Here is a 25,222-nt window from a genome sequence, read left to right on the forward strand (position 1 = left end):
ACAGCTATTACCGTGACATGCGTGCAGCCTCCACAGAAACAACACTGGGTCTGCGTAAAGTGCGTGGATGTGGAGCAAACACAGCAAACATATCACAGCAAACATAGAGATCCACACGGTGCAATGTGACTAATGGCGAGAGTGACTTGCCGAGCTCACTCAGGGCCTGTGAGGGAAGAGGCACATGACGATGACGGTGCAGTGAGGATGACTGCGTGGAAATTGACATGTTGACTGAATTCCGCCAAAGAAGAAATCCGATTAATGTGCGAGTGCAATCACGTGGTCAAACATTTTTTAATAAAGGAGCTGAACGTCGTCATCCTGGGGTCAAGTTTTCAGCCGTGACAGCCTCCGTATGGCCTCTATTCCACTGTACTTAGCACGCATGTAGCTCAGTACATCAAGTCGTCAGATCAAGACGCAAATAATCAATTCAACGTTTTCTCTAATTGCTTCAATATTTCGTATCCCTCTTGTGCTCTCTTGGCGCTGCCATTGGCCGTCAGTGTTTGGACGCTTTTAACAACTGGGAACCTCATAACAAGCATCACTTTCAGTGGCGATGACTGAAGTAATGTTCGGTTTAACTCCTCGGGACACAGCAGCAGACACCGAGGGAGGCGCCTCTTATCCTTCCTCTGCAGACCGAATTAAGAAAAGCAGGCTACACCGCTGACTTCTCAGCTAATGCGCCAAAAAAGCGAAGATTAAAGCTCTTAAAATCTTTTTAAGATGCGAGTCAGCAACGATAAATGTACATCAAACGCCTCAACCCTGAAGCTTGAGTGCTTTATATCAATAGACATGGGTCCCTTCACTGTAGCCTGGTTTTAATTATCCTCATTCAATTCTTTGATCTTTTTAGTTTTAATAGCTAAAAATTCTTTGTCCTATAGTTATTTTTTACGTTTTGTTACATTGAATAGGCTATAGCATAAGACAAATAAATAAATTACCTGGACTATTGTTCCTCCAAAGGCCCAGTATGACACTGTTGAGTCAGCGATTCAAGCAGAAATACACGCGCTGCGAGCCTGCTTGAAATATGAAAGTTGCATTTGAGAATAATGGGTTAAAAAAAACAACACATCACAGAGTAACTGTCATGTTTGGTCGCTCCAGAATGGCTGCTGAGTTGACATAAAATATGAATCTGTCATCAATATTTTCATTACCTCACTTTACACTCCAGGCAGTAAAAAGCAGCTACAATACTGAATGAGTTTGGCAAAGTTTAGAGGAGGATATATGGCCTCTGAAGGGATCATTTAGAGGAATGTATTTCTGAAAGTTGACTCTAATTGTTTCTGTGTTTCCTTCTGTAAAAGGATGATGGGCTGAGGGCCACTCCTGGCCTCAGTGAGCCTTTTTTCTATCCGTTAAAACTGGCTGCTCTTTTGCGCAAATGTGTGAAACGCTGTCTGGAAATTAGCAAAAGATTTTTTTTAAATGTGCACATTAATAAATGCAATATGAAATTACACGAATTGATTGTTTCAGCCGTTGAAGAAGCCTGCTGTTTTGTTTTTGCTTTATGTTTTTTTCCTCAAGAACAACAGCTTTAGGTTTTGTTCGGGAAATTGCATTATTATTATTATTTTTAAATACTGTAAAATCGATCCTCTTACAAACTAGGGACTTTTGAGATCTTCAAAATGCTCCAGTTTTATAAAAGATATAAGACATAAACAGTATATTTTGTTTAAAAAAACAAAAACAAAACACCCCTCCTCATAGAAATCAGTGAATCCATGGGCGCATGTTGAATGGTATAGTCCTTCATGTGTTGCCTTCACGTTCCAGCTGTGAATGAATTGCAGTAACTGAAACTAAAAGAACAATATCGCCCTCTAGCGCTCTCATTACTTCTCCCGTGAGGCTCCAGCAGAGATAAACAGACTGCATCCCATTTTGCAAAATTCAGGGTTTTCCCATTTGATTCGACTCGTGCAGTTAAAAACGTTATTCCCTCATTTGCATAATTTCAAGAACCGTTAAAAATCCTATTTCCCACCTTTATCATATTTAATTGAAGCCTGTTCAGTGTCATCTGATTTCGCCTTGTTTTCTGTGTCAAAATAAAATAAATTCACGGGACACCAGTCAAAGTGAAGTGGTTTTTTTTTCCCCCATCGGTGGGAAGTGCAGTTGATGAATAAACGTGACCATTAAGGTGGGGGGTGATTTCCTCTGAAACAATTCATCGACCAGACACCCTGTGGAAAAGTGTCCACATTCTGTTTGTCAGCGACAGACGCAAACGCCCAAGAAAAAGGGGGTTTCAAAGGAGAGTGTAATTACTGGCCGGGACCATAAAGTCATTTAGGCCAGACGTCTAGCCATTTCTATAGCTTTATTGGAGCGCGTTTCTTCCTGCTTTAAAGTAATTATTCGTACAAGTTGGACAATAAATTGGAAATCCGCCGCAACACCTCTCCCACTCGTAAACACTTTATTACTCGTTCTTCCACTTTTCAAACCCATGATTTTTAAGCGAAATTTAACATATAATATGCAACCATGTTTAGGATTAAAGAGGGATTTCAATTCATTTAAGCTCAATTGTTGGTTGCAAATAAGGAAATTCACTGTCAAACGCAGACTCGCTTTCTGGTCTTGTTGTTAAAAAAGGCCTCAATTATTTATCTGTTTGTACTTACAGATGTAATGGCTCAAATGAAATAACGCAACAGTTCGGCCGAAACATGCAGAGGAAGTTGTCAAATGTGTTTAAGGAAAAATATCAGCGTAAATATTCATATTTAAGCTAAAACGGATAATTTCCTTTCCTCAAATATACCCTCAAGTCTCTGGTCTATGAACACAGGGCTACTTCTCAATCACACACATCTCATGGTCAACAATGTTTTACCAAGTCAAGAAAATGGGTCAATGACGCAGTGTCTCCGTGTGTGTGTGTGTGTGTGTGTGTGTGTGTGTGTGTGTGTGTGTGTGTGTGTGTGTGTGTGTGTGTGTGTGTGTGTTGCGACACAGACAGCAGTCCAAGTAGCTCGAGCTGTGAAAATGTTTTATATGCAACTCCACATTCTTAACATCTATAAAAGCATTACACGCATAGGCACGTTTCCCACTGAGGGGGATGCTGAACAAATCTGAGACACTGCTTTCTCTTACATCCCAGTGTGTGTGTGTGTGTGTGTGTGTGTGTGTGTGTGTGTGTGTGTGTGTGTGTGTGTACGTGTCAAACAGAGAGGATTTCTGATGCCTCGCGACAGCACTTGGCAGATGTGTGTCTGTGTTGTCTGTGTGTCAAGATGAATTCCTGCACATGTGATTTTGGTGCATATTCGGCCCACGTGTTATGACAATGACACGCAACACGCTACCTGAAAAAATAAAATAAAATGGCTACCGAGGCTCCTACCAAAAAGGAATAATAATAATATTAATAATAATAATAAATGCAATTGTTCAGATGGCTTCCTTGGTACAAACATGAAATGTGGAAACTGCAGCAGCGGTGATTTCATAAGTGCTCCTTGCCGCTCCTCTCTCTGTTCATCTTCTTCATTTTCATCCTCCTGTTCTGGAACCAGATCTTCACTTGTCTCTCGGTTAAACTGAGTATGCGGGCCACCTCATAGCGTCGGTCTCTCGTCAAGTACATGTTGTAGAGGAACTCCTTCTCCAGCTCTAAAGTCTGATATTTGGTGTACGGGCAACGCTTCTTTCTCGTGGAGCGCGCGTGAATCCAGTTCGCTGCCGGGTTGTCTGCAACACAGAGGGAGATAACGTGTGAGGGTAAAGGCACATGTGAGGAGCGTGCTTTTGATTTTAAACTTCAGTGACTTCACAAAAAAACAGGTTGCCAAAGTGGGGCTGGGGACCTGTGAGGACACTGGTGTGGTTGCAGGAGGGTGGAAAGTGAAATGAGAGACAGTTTGATTTGACAGAGAATGCGCAACAAAAGACTGTTTTCCTGTTTTTACTGATGGGTCTCCACAAAAAGAAGCGTATAAACCAGGCTTGTATCTCTGCGTAACGTCCACCTCGGGTAAAATCTCATCAGCACGGAGGAATGTGTATCTATTTTGGGTGTCTTGTGACATGAAAACTTTAGGATACCCTGTAATAACCGGCGCAGGGCGGGTTTTTCCCCTTCCCGAGCCGCGGTATACTACGAGACACTTTTATAGGTTAGTAAAACCTCCAGTTTTACACACCCAGCTCTTACAGTTCTTCGGGTTGTAAATCAGGACCGGCTATTTCGTTTACTTACTCGGGTCAAGTTGTTGTTGTTTCTCCTCTTTGGGCTCGCTGTGGCTCGAAAGCTCACTTCCACTGTGCTCTTTGGTCGCTTTTTCTGGACACTCCGACACTCCACACGCGAATTCCCCGGCGAGCGGCCGAGCCTCTGCCTCCAGCGCGTCGCACTCCGGAGCTTTCGCAGGCAACACCTCTGGCTTTGTCCCGTACGGCCGACTGGTGGAGTGAAATCCGGCAAACGAAACGTGGTTGGAGATGGGGTCCATCCAGGAGCGGACGCCTACATATCTGCCGTCCGACGCGGGGAGATGAGACTGGTGGTGGTGGTGGTGGTGCACGTACGGGTGATAAATCCCCTGCGGATGAACAGAGGACCAGGACGACGAGAAAACGGCGGACTTTGGTGCAAAATTGCAAGAGGAGAAGTCTGCGTTGTCCCCAGCACCTGACGGCCTCGGGGTCACCATGTGTGGAGCCTGAATAAAGCGAGCACCGTACACATCCTCCGGCTCCTGCCCCATTATAGCGTCCACATAGCAGTTACTGAGAGTGCCACTGGAAGACATTTTTGATCTCTTCCTACTCATATAATAAGGGTTGCACTGTTACGGGAAGCTTCCCTCTATGAACAATCATAGTATTTTTGCTGGCCTGCATCTACAGGGATTGGTTACATGGATCACGTGGTCATATTTACCAATACAGCGAGTAAATCAATCCTGCCCTCTTTTTTTTCGTCAGGTTTAAATTAGCTTTTCATTTCACAAATAATAAAAAGGCCCATAAGATGTGACTGGAGGGAGAAAACAATGGCTCAAATGAACGCAACTTTTTTTTTTTTTTTTTTTTTTTTTTTTTAGTTTCTCATGCGCTGGTGGCTGCAGGACGTTGCAACAATAGGAGCAAGAAAAGGAATAAGACGCTTTTCCCCCACACGCAGTCCACCAACACGGCTTCTCTGTATCTTAATGTTTGAGAAAACTCTTATAATATCGTCCTGATACCCTCAATGCTAGTAAAATGGTTTATAGACTTAGGGAGTCCTCGTAAAATAGATGTAATAACATGTTGTAAAATAACAGACGCCATTTCCGTTCACAATGCGGCGAATCCATTGTTAATATTCGGCGAGGAAACATATTTTCTGGCTTGGTTTAATTTTTAAAGCTAAGCCGGAAACGCAGTTGTGAAATTATTGTATTCATTCAAAGGAGAGCAATAATGTCTTTATGTATCAATAAATGTTTTATGAGGTGCGTGTGATTATACATGCCGTCAATAAAATGGGAAAAAAGACGCGGAGTAAAAAAGTCCATCTGTGTGTTCCTAAATTTAAATATAATATACATCTTACCCTTTTTAAAAAAAAATATTTTAAATGAACTTTAATTTGTTGCCTGTTTTGGAGCCTTTGTTGACCTTCAGCGAAGACCAAAACAGGCACTGTTTGCAGAGGAATGGTCAGGATAAAAGTCAGATCTGCAAACTGGATCAGGCAGATACTTCCATGTCATTTTATACCATAATTAAAGAAATATGAAGTTATTCTGCACCGTGAGAGGAAGCGCGACGTGGCTGAGAGGCCTGCGTCGCTCGGAAGGAAGGAAGGGCTGATTGCTGCCTGTGCATTTGTGCTTGGACATAACTTTCCCCGTCTTAGTCCTTATAGAAGATTAGTTTAGGCACAAACAGGCCTGAAGATAAAAGCATCAGCGTGTTTATTAGATTACAGCACCCCCGCCTCTCTTTGCGTCTCCGCTGCACACTTCGCACAAACAGAAATAAACCATTGGTAGAAAACGGCGCAGGAGACTGGAACATTTTGTCATTATCGACTGTTTTTTTGTGCTTAATTTCACTAATATCAGTCTGTGGGTTTCAATTTGTCTTCCCCGAGCTGGATCATATCTAAATGCATGTAATCATAGTTGAAGATTTGTTTCCTGACAGCAAAAAGCCGCATATGTTACAACTGCCGGTAGGATATAATATTTTCAAGTTTTTGAGCTTGTGGGCTCGTCAGACGAGTTTAGAGCATAACTGTAGATTTAGTGGAATTAGAAACACATGTTAGGATCATCTTTGGAATACCGTTTCTTCTCTTGCAGTAAATTGCAATAGGCTCGTTTATAACCTTTACTTCTTTGCTTTTTTCCTCCTCCTCGGAACAAAATAGTGCCTGCGTCAACACGGCAAACTTAGATATGAGATAGATGTAACAATGAGGCTGCTGATAGCTGTGATATTTGCAGACGAGACTGACAAACAAATACAAAACAATTTTTTTTTTTTTTTTGGACAATTTATTGCAAGATACATGCCACAAACATGCAATAAATCCACAGATTGACATTGTTTCCCGTCGCTTTAAAGGCTCATAGAAATGTTTCACTATTGAGCGAATGGCTTGCGCTTACTGTAAAATAATTGCTGCACTACACGACAATAAATGTGCTTTCATGACTGAAACAGAGCAACTCTTCCCGAACAGCTCACCATCGACACCCAACAGAATATCCATGTCTACTGGCAGAAGGAAGAAAGCTACTTCTCCAATAATTTAAGACCAAAATGTGTCACCCTGTGATAAAATAAAACAAATTACAAGACGCCACACAAAGTACTAAAATTGGCATATATAGTCACAGTTTCGTTGAAATTGAAGATAAACGTCCAATGCCACTAAAGCACCAAACTGAGTATGAGAGATAGAGGGGGAAAAGACAGCTAACCACAAATACATGCACGCTCACGAAAAGGTGAGATTTGAGGTCAGTTCACGGATGCGGTTTTCCCTGCTCATTTTCTTCAGTTTCATCCTGCGGTTCTGAAACCAGATCTTGACCTGCCTGTCGGTCAGGTTGACGCTCCGGCTGATCTCTAGGCGGCGCTCTCGGGTCAGATACATATTGAACAGAAACTCCTTTTCCAACTCCAAGGTCTGGTGCTTTGTGTAGGGGCATCTTTTCTTTCTCCCACTTTTTGCAGTCAACCAGTTGCTTGTTGCCGGGTCACTCTTGCAGTCTGGAAAGATTCAGATCAGAGACACACACACTGTTTAAGCGCTGCTGCGGTGCGATTCAGCTCGAGGAAAGGCTCACCTGCTGATTTGGATTTCACCACTGGGAAATAACAAGCAATATAAATGTTTTCCCAGGATAGATGAAGATGCAGGGGATGTTATTAGTCACGTACATGCCACCGCTAATGAAATAGAAATGAAATGAAACCCCAGCTGATCAAACCGCACACCATGAACACATCTTTACACAGCTTAAAGCACTGCCTCACAAAAATCTATTAATTTCATAAGAGTTGAAAATGCTTCTAACATCCAACCTTTGATTAAATTACTAAAATGATCAACTTGACTTACTTAACTTTAATTGAACTTTAAATACAATGATTTTGTCATGTTGCATTGTTCTAGGTAACAGCTGCAAATGCACCAAAATGTGAAGATCCTTGAGTGGTTAAATTTTGCATTTATGCAGCATTTGTGGCAACCATACTGGCTGCCCACGTTCAATTTTAAATGTCAGAAAACCAAAATACCAAACCCAAATATAAAGCAACAGACTGGGAATATATTTTTCTAACATTGCATATTATTTGAGTTGAAATACCTGATTGCAGAGAATGACACAGTCTGCGTGCAGCATGCTAAAACCATTCTCTGTTGCCTATTACTGCAACCTGAGAAAGACTCTCATTAAACATTACGACTTTCGGGTTGTTTGTGTTTTATACTTGGTTTTATGATGCTGGAGCCTTCTCAGCACTGCAGAGCCGCGAGATAAAAGCTTTCATTGTAGCCAACCCACCTTTCCCTTCCTTCTGTAGCAGCTCAGGACTGGACACAGAGGCTTCCATGGGGCAGTTTTTCTCCACGGAGCTGGACTTGGGATCCGGGCTTTCCACGGGGACCGGTGTCCTTGAGGTCTCGGGTTTTTGCGGGACGTCCTCACTTTTCTTTTCCACCTCTGCGAAATTAGAAGGCGCCGAGGAGGACTGCGGTTTCGGGGTGACCCGGCTGAGTTGCATCAGCGTTGGGTTTGGACTCGGCGGCTCATGGCAGTAGTTTTCCTGATGTTTCCCATTCGCATAAGTTTGGCTCAGTCTGAAATAGCCCGGAACCGGGATCTCGGGACCATCGACGGGACAAGACTCGGGAATAACGTTAGAATATGCGGGGACCTCTGGCGAGCTGACTTTTTGTACTCTCTTGTCGGAGTACATGCAGCAGTTACTCTCCTCCTTTATGCTCTGTGAAAATGTACAGTTTGACATCTGACTGGACGACTCTATTCTGCAGGGTCTGCTCGGATCAGTCCAGTTATCTAATTGAGGTATGTACGAGTGGACATTCATGCCCATATTTTGGTGGTTGACCTCCCCTCTTTTGCCGAAAGACGGCAGGAGTCCACAGGTTTGCATTCCGTAAGTTCCCATTTCTGAACCAGACGGCATGTACATGTTGCTGTTGGAGTAAAAGCTGTCCGTCCTGCAAGCACCAATTAAAGAGTCCACTAAAAATGTGTTTGCCGCAGGAGAGCTAGTGGGAAAGGACATTTTGGGGGCTTAAGTTCTTTAGAGGAGAGAGATGTCCTTTGTAAGCTGACATATCTAGGAAAAACAATCCCCGTGTAAGTCAGGATGCCTCCCGACCACATGACAAGCCCACCAATGAGATTTGAAAATGGCCTTGAGACGCAGCCTCCTCAGCGCCTTGCACGCGCTCCTACTGCGGGCGCAGACGTGGTCAACAGCGACACCTACAACACGGACTTGAAATTGGTTCACAGGCTCGTGCAGGCAAAACAGGGGCATCGCGAGAGGCTGCGCAACCAAACTGAAGCGACCACACTTAAAAAAAAATAATAATAAAGATTAAAAAATGACGATTTGAGTGAGTCCGCCTCCATTTGCATCCACACAGAAGCGGCGCGCAACGTTTTCAGGATGTGAAATGATAAATGATAAACGTGTCTATGTGGGAGAGACAGACTGAAGTGTGTGTGTGTGTGTGTGTGTGTGTGTGTGTGTGTGTGTGTGTGTGTGTGTGTGTGTGTGTGTGTGTGTGTGTGTGTGTGTGTGTGTGTGCCTACATGGCGCATAGGCGACAACTGCAGACTGCCCTGTTTGAAAGAATGTAACCACCTCCACTGAATTTTACGTTTTTTTGTTTCCACTCACATTACTCCAAGCCCACCGAGGACAGAGCTCACACTAGCTGTATTTGCCCTTATTTTACTGTGTCGAATAAGTTTGTATTAAAATCTGAATGCAAAACAATAGATAAATAAAGGTGTTAAATTGTAATTATGCTCTTTGCTCTGTCAATGTTTCATTTATTCCGGGTTTGTAGTTTTATTTGGCTTTTATGCATCTCATTTTGTAATGACGCTGCACCAGATCAATCAATATAAAGACAGCGGCCTCTGAGATTTCCTGCTTGACGTCAGCATGCGAATAAGGAATCTATAAGATAAGATGTGGCTCCACCGTTCACACTTTAAATTTAGCTACTGGAAGCTCCGTGTGCATGAAGGTCAACATTGTAGTCCTGCAAGCCTTTGTCAGGTTTTACTTTTCAAATAAGTCCACTCAAGACGGATAGAAAATTCTTTATTATTTGCACAGATTATTAAGCACAACATCTTTGCTGCCATTTCGCCGCATTTCCGATGTTCAAATGCAAAGTTGAAAATAAAACTCCCTGCGGGAGGTGGCGGTGTGCACAGTCTGGGGATTATTTTGCTCAGAGCTCCATTGTTTTTGTCTGCAAGTGTGCGCGAGATGGACAGTGTGCCTGTTCAGATGAAGGGAAAAAATAAAAACACTGCAACTGAAAATAGACATCGACCAAAAATCAGAAGTCAGGCCGCAATAATTGCAATGATCCTGGAGGTCTTTAAAATAAAGAACAAATAATTCTATCTTTGGTATTTACGCACCAAGCTTTAAATAATCATTCAACTTATTTGAGAGGATGTGTAAACGTCGTCCGCCCTTGTCTTCAAGGCTCTGAGATATTTACAGTTGGCTGTAAATAAGAATTTGTAGCATACAAACATTCCTCGTCACACAAAATTCGGATATTATAAAGACAGAAAAAATAACATTTAAGTGAGAGACGTGACAGCACGGAGTCATTTCTGTTTTAATGATCACAATAATGACAGCCGCTCAAAGAAAACATAAAAGCTATTTCTAATATCCTGTGAGGCACTGAACTCAAACAACAAAAAAAATAATAATGTGAGAGTATATTCTTCAGGTATAATCAACAGTTCACACGCGCACAAAATATACACAAGTACCGTAAAAGTGGAAAAACAAATTGGACCTTGGATTAAGTAATAATAATAATCATCATCATAATAAATATTTAAAGCAAATACCAGGAGACTCGCTGATATTTTAAACATACAGGATATAAAAATGGAACATACAGAGGCAGACTTACAAAAAAAAACAAAAAAAAAACAAAAATAACGAACAGACATTGTTGTAGTTTCTCTCAAAACCGAAAGCTTGAAACTACAACACCTCTGTCGAGTAACGTCACACTTTCATTATTATTATAGCCAGACGCAGATGAAGCATAAATTAGTAAAAGTTACAAAGCTGCAAAATGAAATTAAAATTTAAATGATAGGGAATTTTTAGCAATAATTGATCGCGCACGGTGGCATAATATTTGCAGTCTGCAGAGAGACATTTCAGCGGCCTTCGGGTAAAGATCGAAAAGTGTGTTTTAGAAGTTCGGGTGACAAAAACCCGAACTGGAATAGAAATGATTTTTGTTTGACTCGTCTTTTCAAAACACTTGAACATGACTTGTAGACGTGACTGCCGTCTCTTTGACGCAGGATGTGCATCAGTTCAACTGGACACTGAGTGAGAGAAATCATGTTCAGTCTGAGATTCACTGTGATTAACTTCTTACTTTCTCCAGAGAAACGGTAGCCTACTTTTGCTAGTATATATAAAAAACAACAGGAACAAAAGGTAATTTTGAAAAGGAAAAGGAAAGGAAAAGTAAAAACAAAATAAAACAAACAAACAAAAAAAGAAAATACATTCTGTTGTAAACACAACATAATTCAGGCTACCGGATGCAGTGAGACTTAAAATAAGAATGTGAACTTAACCTGCGTTGAACGGGTTCTTCCTCCACGCATTGCTTTTCATGCAGGGTACATGTTAAATTTGGCTGAACTGTGCATTTCCACCGGCAGCCAGAAGCTGCAAGTCTGCCCTCATGTGGATGCACCGAGAAGCAAAGTGAAACACCCCACACAGTTGGTAATGTAATTTCACTAGAGGACATGATGACAACCCAATTAAACGCTTAATGAAACCTCAGTTTTCTAATCGCCTTTTTGGGAAATAACTGTACATGTCATACATCACAAATGAAATAAACATTAATCCCTCTCCAAACTGCAATTTTTTTTCATAAAGCACGCTGATATAATGGGTCTAATTGTTGCTGCAAGATAAAATAATCACCCACTGGCATCACATGAATTATCAATAAAGCGACTGAGTGGGACCAATGCATTCATTTACTCCGTCCCCTTCAATGGTTACAAAAATAGCACAAAGATGAATCCTACATGAGGTAATGTGTAGTACCCAGAAGATTTCACTCCTTGTAGAGTTTCTAGTGGAGCTGCGCAAAGATGGAAACGTTTCACCTGCTTTAATTAAAGATGGAAACGCGCTTTTTTCGACAACAACTGGAGCTCCTTGTCATTTGCAGCAGATCAAGAGGCGTCCACGCCACATTTGGCTCACTGGGAACACCAGAAAAGCAGATAAACTTGAAAAATTACCTATTCCTTCATATGGCGGTCCTTCTTAGAATATGGCCCAAGATGTCAGAGGGAGCTATATGGAGGAGACACGCAGAAATCTCATGAATTCTCCGAACATTTGTAGCCTGGAGTGAAACTACTTCGAGGCAGGAAGAAGAATCAGTCCTCTTGTGGTCTGGGGGTTGGGACAAAAAGTCCAATAGCCCCCTATTTAGACATTTACGGCTACGTTTATTGTACTGTCTAGACGGTTCAAGGTTTGGTAAACAACTCGGCGTTTGAAAGCAAAAGGAATAAAGAGACTATACAGGCTTGCAAGCGCCACATTCTCCAATGACGAACGTTGAGAAAATCCCCCTGATGTTGTGCTATTTTTGCAGGACGTCATTAAGTTCATGTGACAAATTTCGTGACTATGATACAACATTTGTCGTGTCTACTTTGTTTCACACCACAGCGTGCACTACATGCGTCTTATAAATGGACATTACACAAGGAAGAAGCCTACATACAGTTCATTTAAATAATTTCAAAGCACAGCTCGCCCTCTGCTGAAATATTTGTTGCCGATGAAGCGAAATGTGTGAAGACACATAAATAAATGCGGAAAATGTTTGCAAAAATATGGCAGCGTGGTTGGTTTAATAGATGCCGTATTTTTGTAAAATAAACTGCTTAAGCAGGATGATGAGGGGTCAAATATGCAGAGGGAACCAGTCTTAAAAACAAATGTGTGTGTGTGGCTGCTATTTTACTCGTGTGTGTGTGTGTGTGTGTGTGTGTGTGTGTGTGTGTGTGTGTGTGTGTGTGTGTGTGTGTGTGTGTGTGTGTGTGCACACTATGTCAGGTATCAGAATAAAGGATTCCCGGTGAAATACTGTAGGCGGTCACGGTTCAGCTTTTTCTCTTTCATTCTCCTGTTCTGAAACCAAATCTTCACCTGCCGATCGGACAGGTTTAACATCCGGGACAGCTGAAGCCGCTTCTCTTTGTTAATGTACACGTTGAAGAAAAACTCTCGTTCAAGTTCTCGGATCTGGTATTTGGTGTAAGGACACCTCTTCTTCCTGGACTTGGTCGATGAACCTGCGCAAAAAAAGAAAAGAAAAGAAAACGTGAACATTTGACGATTTTACAAGTCAGAAAATCTGGAGGGTACCACAGCCAACATGTTGACGAAGGCATTTATTTATTTATATCTGCACAAAGGCCCCGCTCACTGTCACACACACACACACACACACACACACACACACACACACACACACACACACACACACACACACACACACACACACACACACACACACACACACACCGACAGAGACAAATGAGGAATTAGCATTGAAATGAACTTAAACTGCACTGTTCTGAGTATGAGTTGGTGTATGCAGGACTGTTCCATAAAACTGTGATCACAGCCATACCAGCACAACGTTCTCTATCAAATAAACTTTAATAAAAATGATTCTAACTTTCTTGAATTCCTCGGCAATGCAAATAAATTCCAACAACGACATATTGTTATTAGACACAAGGCAACCTTTAAAGTATGGTTACTTAACCGTTTCCCATTGTAAATACCTTTACAACCGTAAAGTAAATCTTATTGGGATATAAAAGCTTTTGCATGCTTATAAAGAGGCACATCACCCTGGACGGCCACGGTGATGGACACAGCGCAGTCCACACACTCTATTGTCTAAAAGGCTCACCTTATATCGCAGACAAAGAAGAAAATAGCGACTTACTCTGTTGGTTGCTCTTGTCGCCGCAGTTGGAGGACGAGTCCTCGTCGACGCTCCCGCACTGGTCAGCTCTGTGCTGTTCTAGTTTGGTTAAAGCCTGGTTGGTATTCGCAGCGTCTCCGGGGACAGCAGAGTCTGCCCTTTGTTTGGGGGGCTCCGCGTTGGGCTTGTCCGAGTTAGGATTGTCCAGAAACTGGTCGAAGCCCTGGGGAAGGACCCCAGTTCGGCCGACGCCGGTCAGGAAATTGCACGGCGAGCTCGTCCCCCCGTGATGGCCGTACAAGGACTCGTTTTTGAATATCACATCCGACCTGCTGCTGGAGGACTGAATGAAGTCCCGGTGCATTATCTCGTCCGTTGAGTAGTAAGACGCGTAATTGCCCCTGTAGTGCCATTTGCTGGGGTGGTCCAGTCCATAATCCCTGAAAGCGACTTCTCGAACAGGTTGGACTTGGGCTATGTTGGGAGAATAGGGGAAATTAATCTGACACGAAGTAGTCTGCGGTAAAAAGGAGGAGACTGATGTAAAGTCGGGCGTCGAAACGTAATAAGTGCAGCTCGGTAAATACATATTTGACGCACAGCTGCGATCATCGTATTCCGTCATATCTCTTCTTCCCTTTTCCTCTTTGCAACATGCAGAGGAAAGGAATTGGCAGCTTGACTGTGTTCAACTTTGTCCATCTATAGCACCACGGGCGTGTGGAAAGACCCCGCCAGGGAGAAAAAAATCGGAAACGTAGGCAGACCTGCAATACATCTTGATCGATTCTTGAGGTAATTGTGTCATGTGATCCAGCCAAGAAATTACCATACATCAATATCAGTCATTAAAAACTGTCCGAAGAAACTCATGTGAGCTCATGCAAGAGACTTCATTGGCTGCCTGGCTGCAGAGGAAACTCCTCTCCAGCCTTCTTGCCCTATAGCTCACAGAAAAAAGACATTTGTGAACCACCGCTGGAATATTTAATTGAAAGCTTTACAGCAACATCATCTTCATCGCCTAATGGCATGTAATGACAGCCACACGCGCTCATCCGTCAATAAATTTGGGCGCTTTGGGGCGATCATCGCCGCTGTTTAGTAGCAACAGTTAGGTTGGAAAGATTGGAGTTGACCCCCGCGTTTAATGCAAAGCTTGAGGAGGACGGCACCAAGGCCACCGTGCCTGCACTTCCGCTGCACAGTTAAACCAGAAGCCTGCAGAATCACATGTGATCCACAAGCTGCTCATTAAGGCCGTTTTTATGCGGATAAATGAGGGTTCATTGCGCATAATCACTGAGCCGCATGATGGCCCGAGGACATTTAAGTACATGCAAACAAACGCAGCGGGAAAATATTTGAATTCATTATTAGGCACAATGGTTTTCGCCTGCAGCATGGTGCGAAAGGCAAAGCTCAGGCGGCACAAGAGAAATAATAAAACACCACAAAACTACTCTACTATAACAATCATTTTAGAAATTCTATTGCTAAGCACGTGAACGAGCCCAAGTGTGCCTCAGCTTTAAAATCACTCTGTAGTTGAATATTAAAACACCCTTTGCTGCTTGTGTTTTTGTTTTTTTCCTCCCACTTGTTACACCCTTAATAATAAATACAGATGAACGCGCGTGGAGCCTGCCAAGCAATACAGCCCACGGTCTGTTAGTGGAAATGCAGAAAAGTTGATGTTGGATGCCACAAAAAACATAAGCTAACTCAATCGCAAGTATGAAATCGCAAAGCATATCATTCAGCATGGCCAAGTCCAAAACAACTGGCTTTGACCGTCTGTGGTCTAGGTGATGTCCACCGAGCGTTCACCAGCAAGCCTCTGCGCCCAAATCATTTTATTGCGCGGAGGCAGCCATGCCTGCAGTGTTTAGGCCCTCTTCTCGGTGGGGAAAACGGGAGTTTAAACACTGGTGAACGGATACCACATGCGTTCAAGCCTCAACCAATATTTTTTTGTTTGCCTTCTGTGAGTATGGCTTTTATGTTTATCGCTCGTGAGAAAGTAGAAAAGGAAAGACATGCGTGTAAAGGAAATCTTGATAGTTTTTGCAGGCCTGATGCTGGACATTGAGCTCAAAACTATCACGCAAACTGTGCACATCCAGTAGGAAAGCCGCCCTGATTTGAAGGCCGGTGTTGTAGTCAAAGGGCGAGCAGATTCTTCACCGCTTTGAGTCTGAAGGTCACATTGTAATTTGGAAGTAGCTTTAAAGAGGCCGGGTTTATTGTTATTGGGGGTAAAATCAGCTCTGTGGCCGGGCTCTCTGTGTTCAACGTTGGCTACACTTCATGCTGAAACCTCTCCCGCAGTTAACAGCAGGCAGAACAAAATGTGAGTTTATTTAAAAAAAAGAAAAGAAAGAAAAACAAAAAAAAACCCTGGACATTTCTTTGAAAATTAATCCATCCCGACGCAGAACTTAAAGAGTGCAGAAAACACAACTTTGCCCATCAACAACCATCAGCAGTACTGCAATTAAATGTTAGAGAATACAGTGATCGTTTAAGACTAAAGTGCTATAAATTCTCAAACAAATGGACGAAGTTAAGGCGACCTGTTGCTTGTTTGTTTCATTTAGGATGTGACTTTTATTGTCTCAGCCACGCAGTTGAAATTTGACATCTTTATTATCATGATCATCATTATCATTTAAGTAGGTTCGCACTTTTGCAATAACTAATTATGTAATGTTTAATGCAAATAATAATGGATACATAAACTAAACTTTATTTGTGCAGCACATTTCAAATCAGCGTTACAAAGTGATCTGCGTGGTTTGAAATGGAAATAAACTATTTAAAAATGCACGTTGTCCGCTCAAACGGAGACATTCATAAATGCGCTCAGCAAAAACAAAACAATTTTCTTACATGTTCACTTTCATATAACATTTCATATTTCAGATAACTCTGCAGGAGAGAAGTTCCGAGGAATCAAACTTGAATTCATCTTCAGTTGTCGTGTTGCTGAGCCGGATTTTTTGTGCGTAAAATTAACTTTAATATCACAGTTTTACCATATATGAGCGGCTACTCCAGAACAGGTTATATCGGTCAGAGAAATAGACACTTAATGAAACTACTTTCTATATCCGCATAAACAAGTAGTTTAGTGCTGATATTGGGCCAAGTAGCAATGCACGGCCTACTAACTTGACCTTAACTTTGTTTTGGCGCCCCCACTATCTTACGCAGCCTGAGCTGTCTGGCTGCATTTGGCAGTAAAGCAATAAAGCAACAAATAGTGAAACAAAACGCTGCATATCGTACGCATAAAAACTCAGTGTTGCCGTTCAAAACAGTCTGAGCAATAAAAGCTAAAAGTAGGTGAAACATGTTGTGCGGGAAGGATTTTAAACTGAGAGAAAAACAGACTGACCTCCAGCTGGAATACAACAGGCCCGCAGCATAAGAGCGCATGTGTTTGCAGATTGTGTGCAAAATGATAGAAACAGAGCAAAGATCGCGCCAATAAAAATGACACATTTAGCCCCAATAGCTCTACAAAAAGACCAAATGTGGGAAACGACGGAGGTCTAAAACTCACTAATGGAAAAACCATCTCCTCGCGTTTCATTACAAATTGCTGGGTTTGAAATGTTTCTCTGACTTTGGTGAACCTTTAATGTGACTGCAGTGTCATGCTCTGCAGAGAAACATAGATGCAGTGATGATGACGTGACGATGATGTAACGGGAGGGTCCATTAATAGATTCACTGTCTGATGGTCTGTTGGTGGTTTGTTATTCTTCGATAGCTGCAGCTTGAGCCTCTGCCTTTAGAGTCAGACTTGTGACCTGCAGCCTTTAACTTTTCTCAATGCTCAATCACAATGTGGAGACAGCAACACACACACACACACACACACACACACACACACACACACACACACACACACACACACCAACAAAATCGCATCTAATACGCTCAGAGGAACCTGCTTTCGGCGTATTAAATTCATAAAATCTGAGAGAGAAATTAAAGGATGCGTTATGACTTCTGAATTACACCAGATCCATTTGGCCGCACTCACCTCCCACTGACAAGTGAAGGTTTTTCGCTGCTGGTGTGAGCTGCTGCTGCGTTTTATAGTTACTGTGAGCAGGAATCACGCTTCTGCGCCGAGGAGGAAAGCTATATAGCAGACACAAGAGAACACGCGTATAACATTGAAGAAAATACGCAAATATACATTTAAAAATGATAGCTCACTCGTAATACTTTGATGAAAATCCAGTGAGGGTCAATGAATGTAGGCTACAAGTAAAAGTAAAGGCCTATAATTCTGACAGAATATCGCTAAAGCAGTCTTTGACTTAGTAAAAGATATTAAAAATACATGAATTCTCTTTCTGAAATTACATGACAGAGATAAAAACAGACCTTTACTGCAGGGATAGCTGGATGCACGCTGCAAGACATTTCATATTAGAATGAGTCGCGGGTTGCCTCTCGGAAAGATGTGATTAAAAGTATCTGTATATAAAGGCAACAGATACTTCCACATACAGACGATTAATTCGTAAAATGAGGATTATTCTGTTTATCTTACGTAAAAGGCAACAACGGTTTCTTACGCCGCCTTTCCACCGCTGTGAGTAAGAACTCCCTACTTTTAAAATCATGTGTCAAATATTGTTGGATAAGGTGCAGACTATTCACCTTTTGCACATCCATACAGATAATAGTCATCTAGTGAGCGACGAATTCAGTGATCGTGAATACGACGACACTGTCCAGACTCAAACTAGGTTTAATCCCGCCATACTGTTAAAAATACACAATGACTCACATGATGCACATAAACTTGTGTACAGGTCATTTAAAAAATCTTTATTTACAGATTTATCAATGTACAGGTTGCAACCGTTTTTACAAAATCTCTCGTCCATGCGTAAAAGGGCGGCTGCGTCCTAATACCAACAGCATGCTATCCAGAAAGATTCATAAACCCGTTCAATTCAAAGTGAAATATTCTTTCATTAATTATGTATTTATGAAAACTGGACCTACAGAGCACGAGTGATGCATCTGATCTGTGACTGCAGTATAGCATCCACGTTTGCATTGAAACACAGAACCAGGTCCGACAAAACAAAACCCCACGTTTATTTCATACAGTTATAACGCAGTTTGAACGAACACCATCAGAATGTTTCACATCCACAGACTCACTTTTTCATTCTTCTTTTTTCTTTTTTTTTCCTCCAGACATTTAAGTAAACACCGTCTAGCACTAAATGCGGCGCAAATCTGTTGCTCCGCAGACCGACTTGGACTATGGACGCGGCCATGTAGAACAAAAGCAATGTCACTTTTCTTATTTCATCAGATTAACAATCATTTTGGGGGGAAATCAGGCATTTAAGTGAACAAGAGCAATCAGGAAACAGACATGCAATCATAATATATTTTGACTTCGGTTGATTTATCCGTCCGTAAACGTGAACTTGACTGTTTGCTTCCACGTTATAGGCCTACGCTACACGCGCAAGCCATCATACAAAACACACAAACACATATAGAACCATATTACTGTTTAAACAGGTCTGAAATTTGAGTATGATCAGAATCATTTAGGCTTAAAGATTTAGGTTTATCCGGCGGCTAAAGGCCAACCAGGAGCGAGGGCCCAGTGCGCATTTGGAGACCAGCTGAGTAGAATCTACAACCTGCAACGCGTTTCTTTATTAACATTAATATCAGTGAAGTTCTTGGGACTGGATAAAAATGTAGCCTATTGTGTGACAGTAAAATAAACATTTGATACATATTTATAAATACAAGTCCATGGCACCGACCGAAAGGCCCGTGTGATGCGCTGCAACATTCATAGTGCAACACAGCATATTTTCTGTGCGCTGCTGGTCACGATCAAGTCCAAAGGTCATCAGTAAGCAGAAAAAGCCTGTTCGCGCATCATCAGTCGTTTCTTCTTCATCCTCCGGTTCTGAAACCATATTTTCACTTGCTGGTCGCTCAGGTCCAGTCTGTCTGACAGCTCCTTTCGTTTCTGCCTGTTGATGAATTCATTCATCATAAATTCATTCTCAAGTTCAGCCAGCTGTGGCTTCGAGTAAGGCTTTCTCTTCTTTCTGGTTTTCACATGTGACGAGCACCAAGGGGCACCTGGAGGAAGCAGAGGTAGAAACAAGTTTTATACTTTAAATTAACACCAACTTCAGCTACAGAGATATAAACTAAAGGGAATTAACTGCTCCCGGTGGCACTGCGTATTAGTGCTGCTCATTTCTTACAAATATAAAAAAGGTTTAATAACAGTAAATAGTTGAAGTCAGGCCTCCTGCATTTCTAGGACAATAGGGCTGCTATTACCACGAACACCAGGCACGGTAGCCTCTATGAGCATATTATGGGAATATTAAAATAATAATGACGCCACAGGACATATTAACTGATCATAAAATAGTCACAGACAGTCATATGAACTCATTACATGATGTCACACACAAAATACAACATAGGGGAATGGAAATGTAGTAGTCTTTTGTAATGAGGTGACAGAAGAGAAGCTTGGAATGAGAAAACTAAAAAGAAGCACAGCTATTAATAGCAGATTGTTGTGTTATCATAGTGGATGTGAAAAGGCAAAAAAAAAAAAAAAAAAAAACGAGCTGACAACAGGACAGTGATGTAAAATAAGAAGCTTAACCATCTGCAAAAGTCGTCCTGGAGCATGTGTGACTCGATGATAGGTGAACGGGATTCTGCTCCTGTTTGGCGCCGTTCACATGCATTGGACCTGCCGAATCCGGATCGAGCTGGGCCGCAGAGCCGTGAGACCGGCTGTCCAGATCCGAGTAACCGCGGTCACTAGCGGGCCCATGCTCCGCGGCGTAAGCTTCACCCGGCCTGCCAGTCTCCTCTGCCTTGTGGCTTGTGGTCTGAAAGCACCGAGCCGACTCCTCCAAATGCGCCTTGACATGGCCGCTGGAGGTGTTCGGATTTATGGACACCGAGTTGGACAGAAACGGCGGACAGTAGCCTCCGAAGGCGCGGCTCTGTGGTGGTGCTGCTGGTCCAGACGTGCACGAACTTGAGGAAGTCCACGGGAGCGTGCACACCTCTCTCCTGTTGTAAGGGAGCTGATGCAGCCCGGGTATGTGGGCTCCATTACCCCGTAAGTTGGAGAAATAGAGCGACTCAGGGGGCGCAAAATTCAACAGAGAACCAACATAGCCGGGATTTAAAGGATTCCGCTCACACATCTCCATGGAGCTTTCCTCCAACGCTTCTTGCGAACCTTTTAGCAACTCCTGAAGAATAAAGGGTAGGTAATTGTTGATTTGTTAATACGGCGTCACGTGATATGCAAAATATGTTGTTCCGCCCCACCCTTGCTCTCAATACTGCAAAGCAAAATACTCCATGAGGAAATATTTTGGTATTGGGTGGGTGGGGGGTGAAATTCTAACCGTCTTTTCAGTCAGGAGTATCTTTGGAGTGTTTGGCTTGTGTCAATTTCAGAGTCAGGAGCTCTTATGTGAAAGCGCATGCACGGATTTCATTTGTGCTGTGACACGAAGAATAACAAGGTGACTTTATGGACAGACCCATACAGTATAAGGGCATATGCAGGGCCATGAATGCACCACGGGAGACCCGAGGCAATGCACGCCCGCATCCATGGCCTTCATGAAGTACTTTCAGCGCACAATTCTAATTATTATAAAGAACAGTGATAGATAGATAGATAGATAGATAGATAGATAGATAGATAGATAGATAGATAGATAGATAGATAGATAGATAGATAGATAGATAGATAGATAGATAGATAGATAGATAGATAGATAGATAGATAGATAATCAAAAATCACCCTTTTCACATGTAACCTCGACAACAATGAACCATTATAAGACCACACACACACACATGGTAACATTATATTACAAACAGTAATATAACAGTAAACAGTGTTGCTTCCCTTGTAAACAATGTCGCCTTTATTCGTGTCGGCCTGGGCTGAAAACCACATCAGAAACGTCGTGAAATATATCCGTATCTCCAAGATTTGTAGCTATCGACTTTTAAAGAAACGTCCTGGACTTAGTCTTCATCTTCCTCTGCTGCTTTATCTGAATGTACTTCACCGTACCTCACCATGCTGCATACTATTGGCCGCCTTGAATTAGTTTGAAAGCGGCCTGTTTACCACCTGCAGGTTTCTATATAACCTAGTTTTCTTATAATTTCAAGTCATATCTGAACGACCTACTGGTGCAGTTTACGTTGATGTTATCTATAAGGAGTGGAGAAATGGACCATTATTCTCTGTGCAGACCTTTAAACGCTTCTGTATGGAACCCCTACTGTACCGTTATGACTATGAATCAAATGTTAGAACCTGGAAATGAACCGCGAAATGTTTACACAACACTTTACATTTAAGACCGCATCAAATTTGAAGTAGAAAAGTCAAATGATGCTAAAATGTTGTAATCCAAGTCCAAGTGCATTTTACCAGGAGTATTTAGTTTATCATTAAATACCGTCAGAGCTGTCATACGGAAATATATTCACACACTCCTCCTCTGTGGTGACTTAATATGTGTATTTGGTGAAGTGTGTATCACTATAATATTTCTGTAATATGTCCATTATGCAACACTGTGTGTGTGTGTGTGTGTGTGTGTGTGTGTGTGTGTGTGTGTGTGTGTGTGTGTGTGTGTGTGTGTGTGTGTGTGCGTGTGTGTGTGTGTGTGTGTGTGTGTGAGTTGGGGGTGGGGAATTCAGAAATCCGCTACCTAAAAATCTGGAACAGTTGCTTTTTCAGGGTTCTTCAGCACAAACGATCTGACAGTGATGAGGTGTGTTTGGGGATTTTGATCGCTTCAAAGAAAACCAAGTAATTGTACCAGAAACCTGCAGACTATGACTATGATCCAAGGCCAGACAAGCTCACTCACTGATTTGCATGAAACCCATCAGCTTAAAGAAGCTGCATATTTGAGAGGTTTAAACCTAAATTTCTCAAAATCACTTTTAGTATGCAACCTAATTTGAGTATTTGCAGCTGTCGTCCAATAGGTGGCAGTACAAGTTCATATATGGCCTTCATCCTGCCGCGCTGCCCTTGTTCTTTTCATTGTTTGTCAGTGGCTTAATTCCGCAATTAAACATCAGCAGCAGTTTCAGCCATCACCCGAGCTGTGCACATTTACTGCTAAACGTAAAATAAAACAACCAAAGGGGGAAAAACGGTAAGTATGAAAATTACATCTGTTGCAAATCATTCCTCTGAGTAACAACACATAAAACATCTGGCAAAACGATAGGATATAGTGATACAGCTACACTTATTTTAGAAACGGAAAAAAATGAAATAATACCGACGCAGTAAGAGTTTAAATGAGAAATATTTAAACATGACAGACAGAAATGTGAATACTTGTACAAAAGACAGCGAAAGACAGCCATATACACAAATAACTGTACTGTCTTTAACGTGAAAGTCAAAGAAAGCAAATCTCAAAATCCCTCTTTCATCCGCACCGTCCAATTTGCTTAGAAAGCTGTGAAAGCTTTTACATGTTTAGGTGATAATAATAACAGTTAATACAACATGTTTTCAGTATTCAGCACACACATGAAAACATGTCTAAATCGCACGTGGTCATTCTGTAGCCCCTATAAAGCAACAGAAAAAACAATAAAACAAAACACGAGCTGTTTAAACTGAATAAAAAGTGTTTATCACATTAGAAAATCTGCAAACAGACTAATTCTGACTAAAAGAGATGAAATCACAACCATCGTTTCACTGTCCAGTGTGCGTCGTTTTAACCTGTCTAGCTTTTCTTTCTCCAAACGTGTTGTTTAATCACAAAACGTGCAGAGCTCCCATCGACCAAACGGACACTAAACTACTACTACTAATTAATACGAGCAAAACAAAACATTTGGCTTTAAAAACATTAAAATCCAGAAGTTTGTATCTGGGACATGCAGGCTTAAAGATTGAAATTAAGCGCACAGGCGACAAACATACGGCCTTATGTGACAAAGGTAGACGCTCCCACAATTACGAAATCAGGAGAAGTTTTAGTGTTGGGTTTTAGTGTCATTTACTGCTCTTCGTCCTTCATGTTTAGGGTGCCAGGAGCCAAATTGAGGCGCTTCAGTCTGCTTGTTTTCCAGGGCCTTTGAGGGAAGCCATCCGCCGTCTATTGTCCTTGGTAATAAACTTGCTGCTTCCCTCGTTCAAGTTCTCTGGGCTGAGAAACGTTGCCTTCAGGGTCCCAAAGTGCTGTAATCTCAGAAGTGTTTCAAGTCAAAGCGGTTCGTTTATTTAATCCGTCTGATGTCACTGATACAGAATGAGGCTCCACTTTGCTAAAATGTAAAATAAGCGTTGAGGTTACAGCGAGCGGCTGTCAGTTTGTGCGTGCATGGGAAACGATATTAAACTCACTTTCCGTCTCCTAATTATGCCCATTCGGAACATTTGAAACGCCTGCATGTATTTGACTTATTCAAAAGTAATAAACTCAGAGGCCTTTAGAGGATTTTGTAGACTTGGTTTACAAATGTGTGGAATATTTTCCGGATCGCCTGTTTATCGACTGTCAGTGAAGTTCTCTGTCCTACAGGCATGTTTGGTTGTTTGGTTGAGGACAGGAGGACAAGAAAGTACCGAAACGGAATTATCTAAAATAGATAAGTAAATGAATACAGAGGTGTTTTATTTTACCTGGAGAAATTTGGGCCCATTGCATAAATCACACCGTTTGAATATTTCGCATGAGGTGAGTGAGTGAGTTTTCAAAGCAAAGATCCAGATGAAACTGCGGAGCCATCTGATCACACAAAGTTACTCTACCCTGTAAATTTACAGAACAAATTCAAACCAGCGTAACCAGAGGCTGCACTGGCGTTTCATCCAGCTACGAATTTGCAACGAAACCATTATCACTGAGGTTAAGTTGAATTAATAATCGATATTCGGAAAAATGATGACAATGTTTAGATTTAACAATATTATACAAGATGTTTTGTTTAGGTACCAAGAAGCGGAACAAACCTGAATGAATCAACAAGTAGCTCTGAAATAAGTCTGATCATAATAAATAGACTTCGAGGTTATACCATTACTAAAATAGTGATAGGTGTAAAAAGACCACTTCATAACGAATAGCTCCTGTTGCGCAAAGCGAATTCTCCACATTTATTTACACACTATTTATATTAGATCAGTCACTATTAATATAGCGCTATGATACATTGTACTGAGTATTTTCTATTTGTTATGGTCACCTCATAATTAGTCTCATAAAGCACAATTAAACCAAAATTACAAGCAGCTATTGAGCGTTTAGTTTCTAAAACCGAAGAAGCAGGAAATCGATCAACGATGTTTGATCCGTTAAATATAAAGAAACGTGAGTGATTGT

The 25,222-nt window shown here is 41.8% G+C and overlaps 4 protein-coding genes across 4 annotated transcripts; all 4 read right to left on the minus strand.

Moving 5' to 3' along the window:
- Window positions 1–3,490: 3,490 nt before the first annotated feature.
- On the minus strand, window positions 3,491–4,817 carry hoxd9a (homeobox D9a). The gene is made up of 2 exons (XM_070976134.1): window positions 4,244–4,817; window positions 3,491–3,735 (listed from the first exon to the last, which is right to left on the minus strand). The coding sequence occupies exons 1-2, from the start codon at window positions 4,815–4,817 to the stop codon at window positions 3,491–3,493; spliced, it is 819 nt and encodes a 272-aa protein (XP_070832235.1).
- Window positions 4,818–6,979: 2,162 nt separating this feature from the next.
- On the minus strand, window positions 6,980–8,802 carry hoxd10a (homeobox D10a). Its single transcript, XM_070976252.1, has 2 exons — window positions 8,055–8,802; window positions 6,980–7,254 (listed from the first exon to the last, which is right to left on the minus strand). Exons 1-2 carry the CDS (start codon window positions 8,800–8,802, stop codon window positions 6,980–6,982), a joined length of 1,023 nt encoding a protein of 340 aa, XP_070832353.1.
- A 4,104-nt stretch (window positions 8,803–12,906) lies between these two features.
- On the minus strand, window positions 12,907–14,622 carry hoxd11a (homeobox D11a). Its single transcript, XM_070976197.1, is given in 3 exon segments — window positions 12,907–13,142; window positions 13,808–14,534; window positions 14,536–14,622. Coding segments are annotated over 3 exon segments (1,050 nt in total).
- A 5,075-nt stretch (window positions 14,623–19,697) lies between these two features.
- On the minus strand, window positions 19,698–21,042 carry hoxd12a (homeobox D12a). The gene is made up of 2 exons (XM_070976277.1): window positions 20,481–21,042; window positions 19,698–19,936 (listed from the first exon to the last, which is right to left on the minus strand). Exons 1-2 carry the CDS (start codon window positions 21,040–21,042, stop codon window positions 19,698–19,700), a joined length of 801 nt encoding a protein of 266 aa, XP_070832378.1.
- Window positions 21,043–25,222: the final 4,180 nt, after the last annotated feature.

Source organism: Chaetodon trifascialis, chromosome 12 (genome assembly GCF_039877785.1).
Source record: "Chaetodon trifascialis isolate fChaTrf1 chromosome 12, fChaTrf1.hap1, whole genome shotgun sequence".
Taxonomy (NCBI): domain Eukaryota; kingdom Metazoa; phylum Chordata; class Actinopteri; order Chaetodontiformes; family Chaetodontidae; genus Chaetodon; species Chaetodon trifascialis.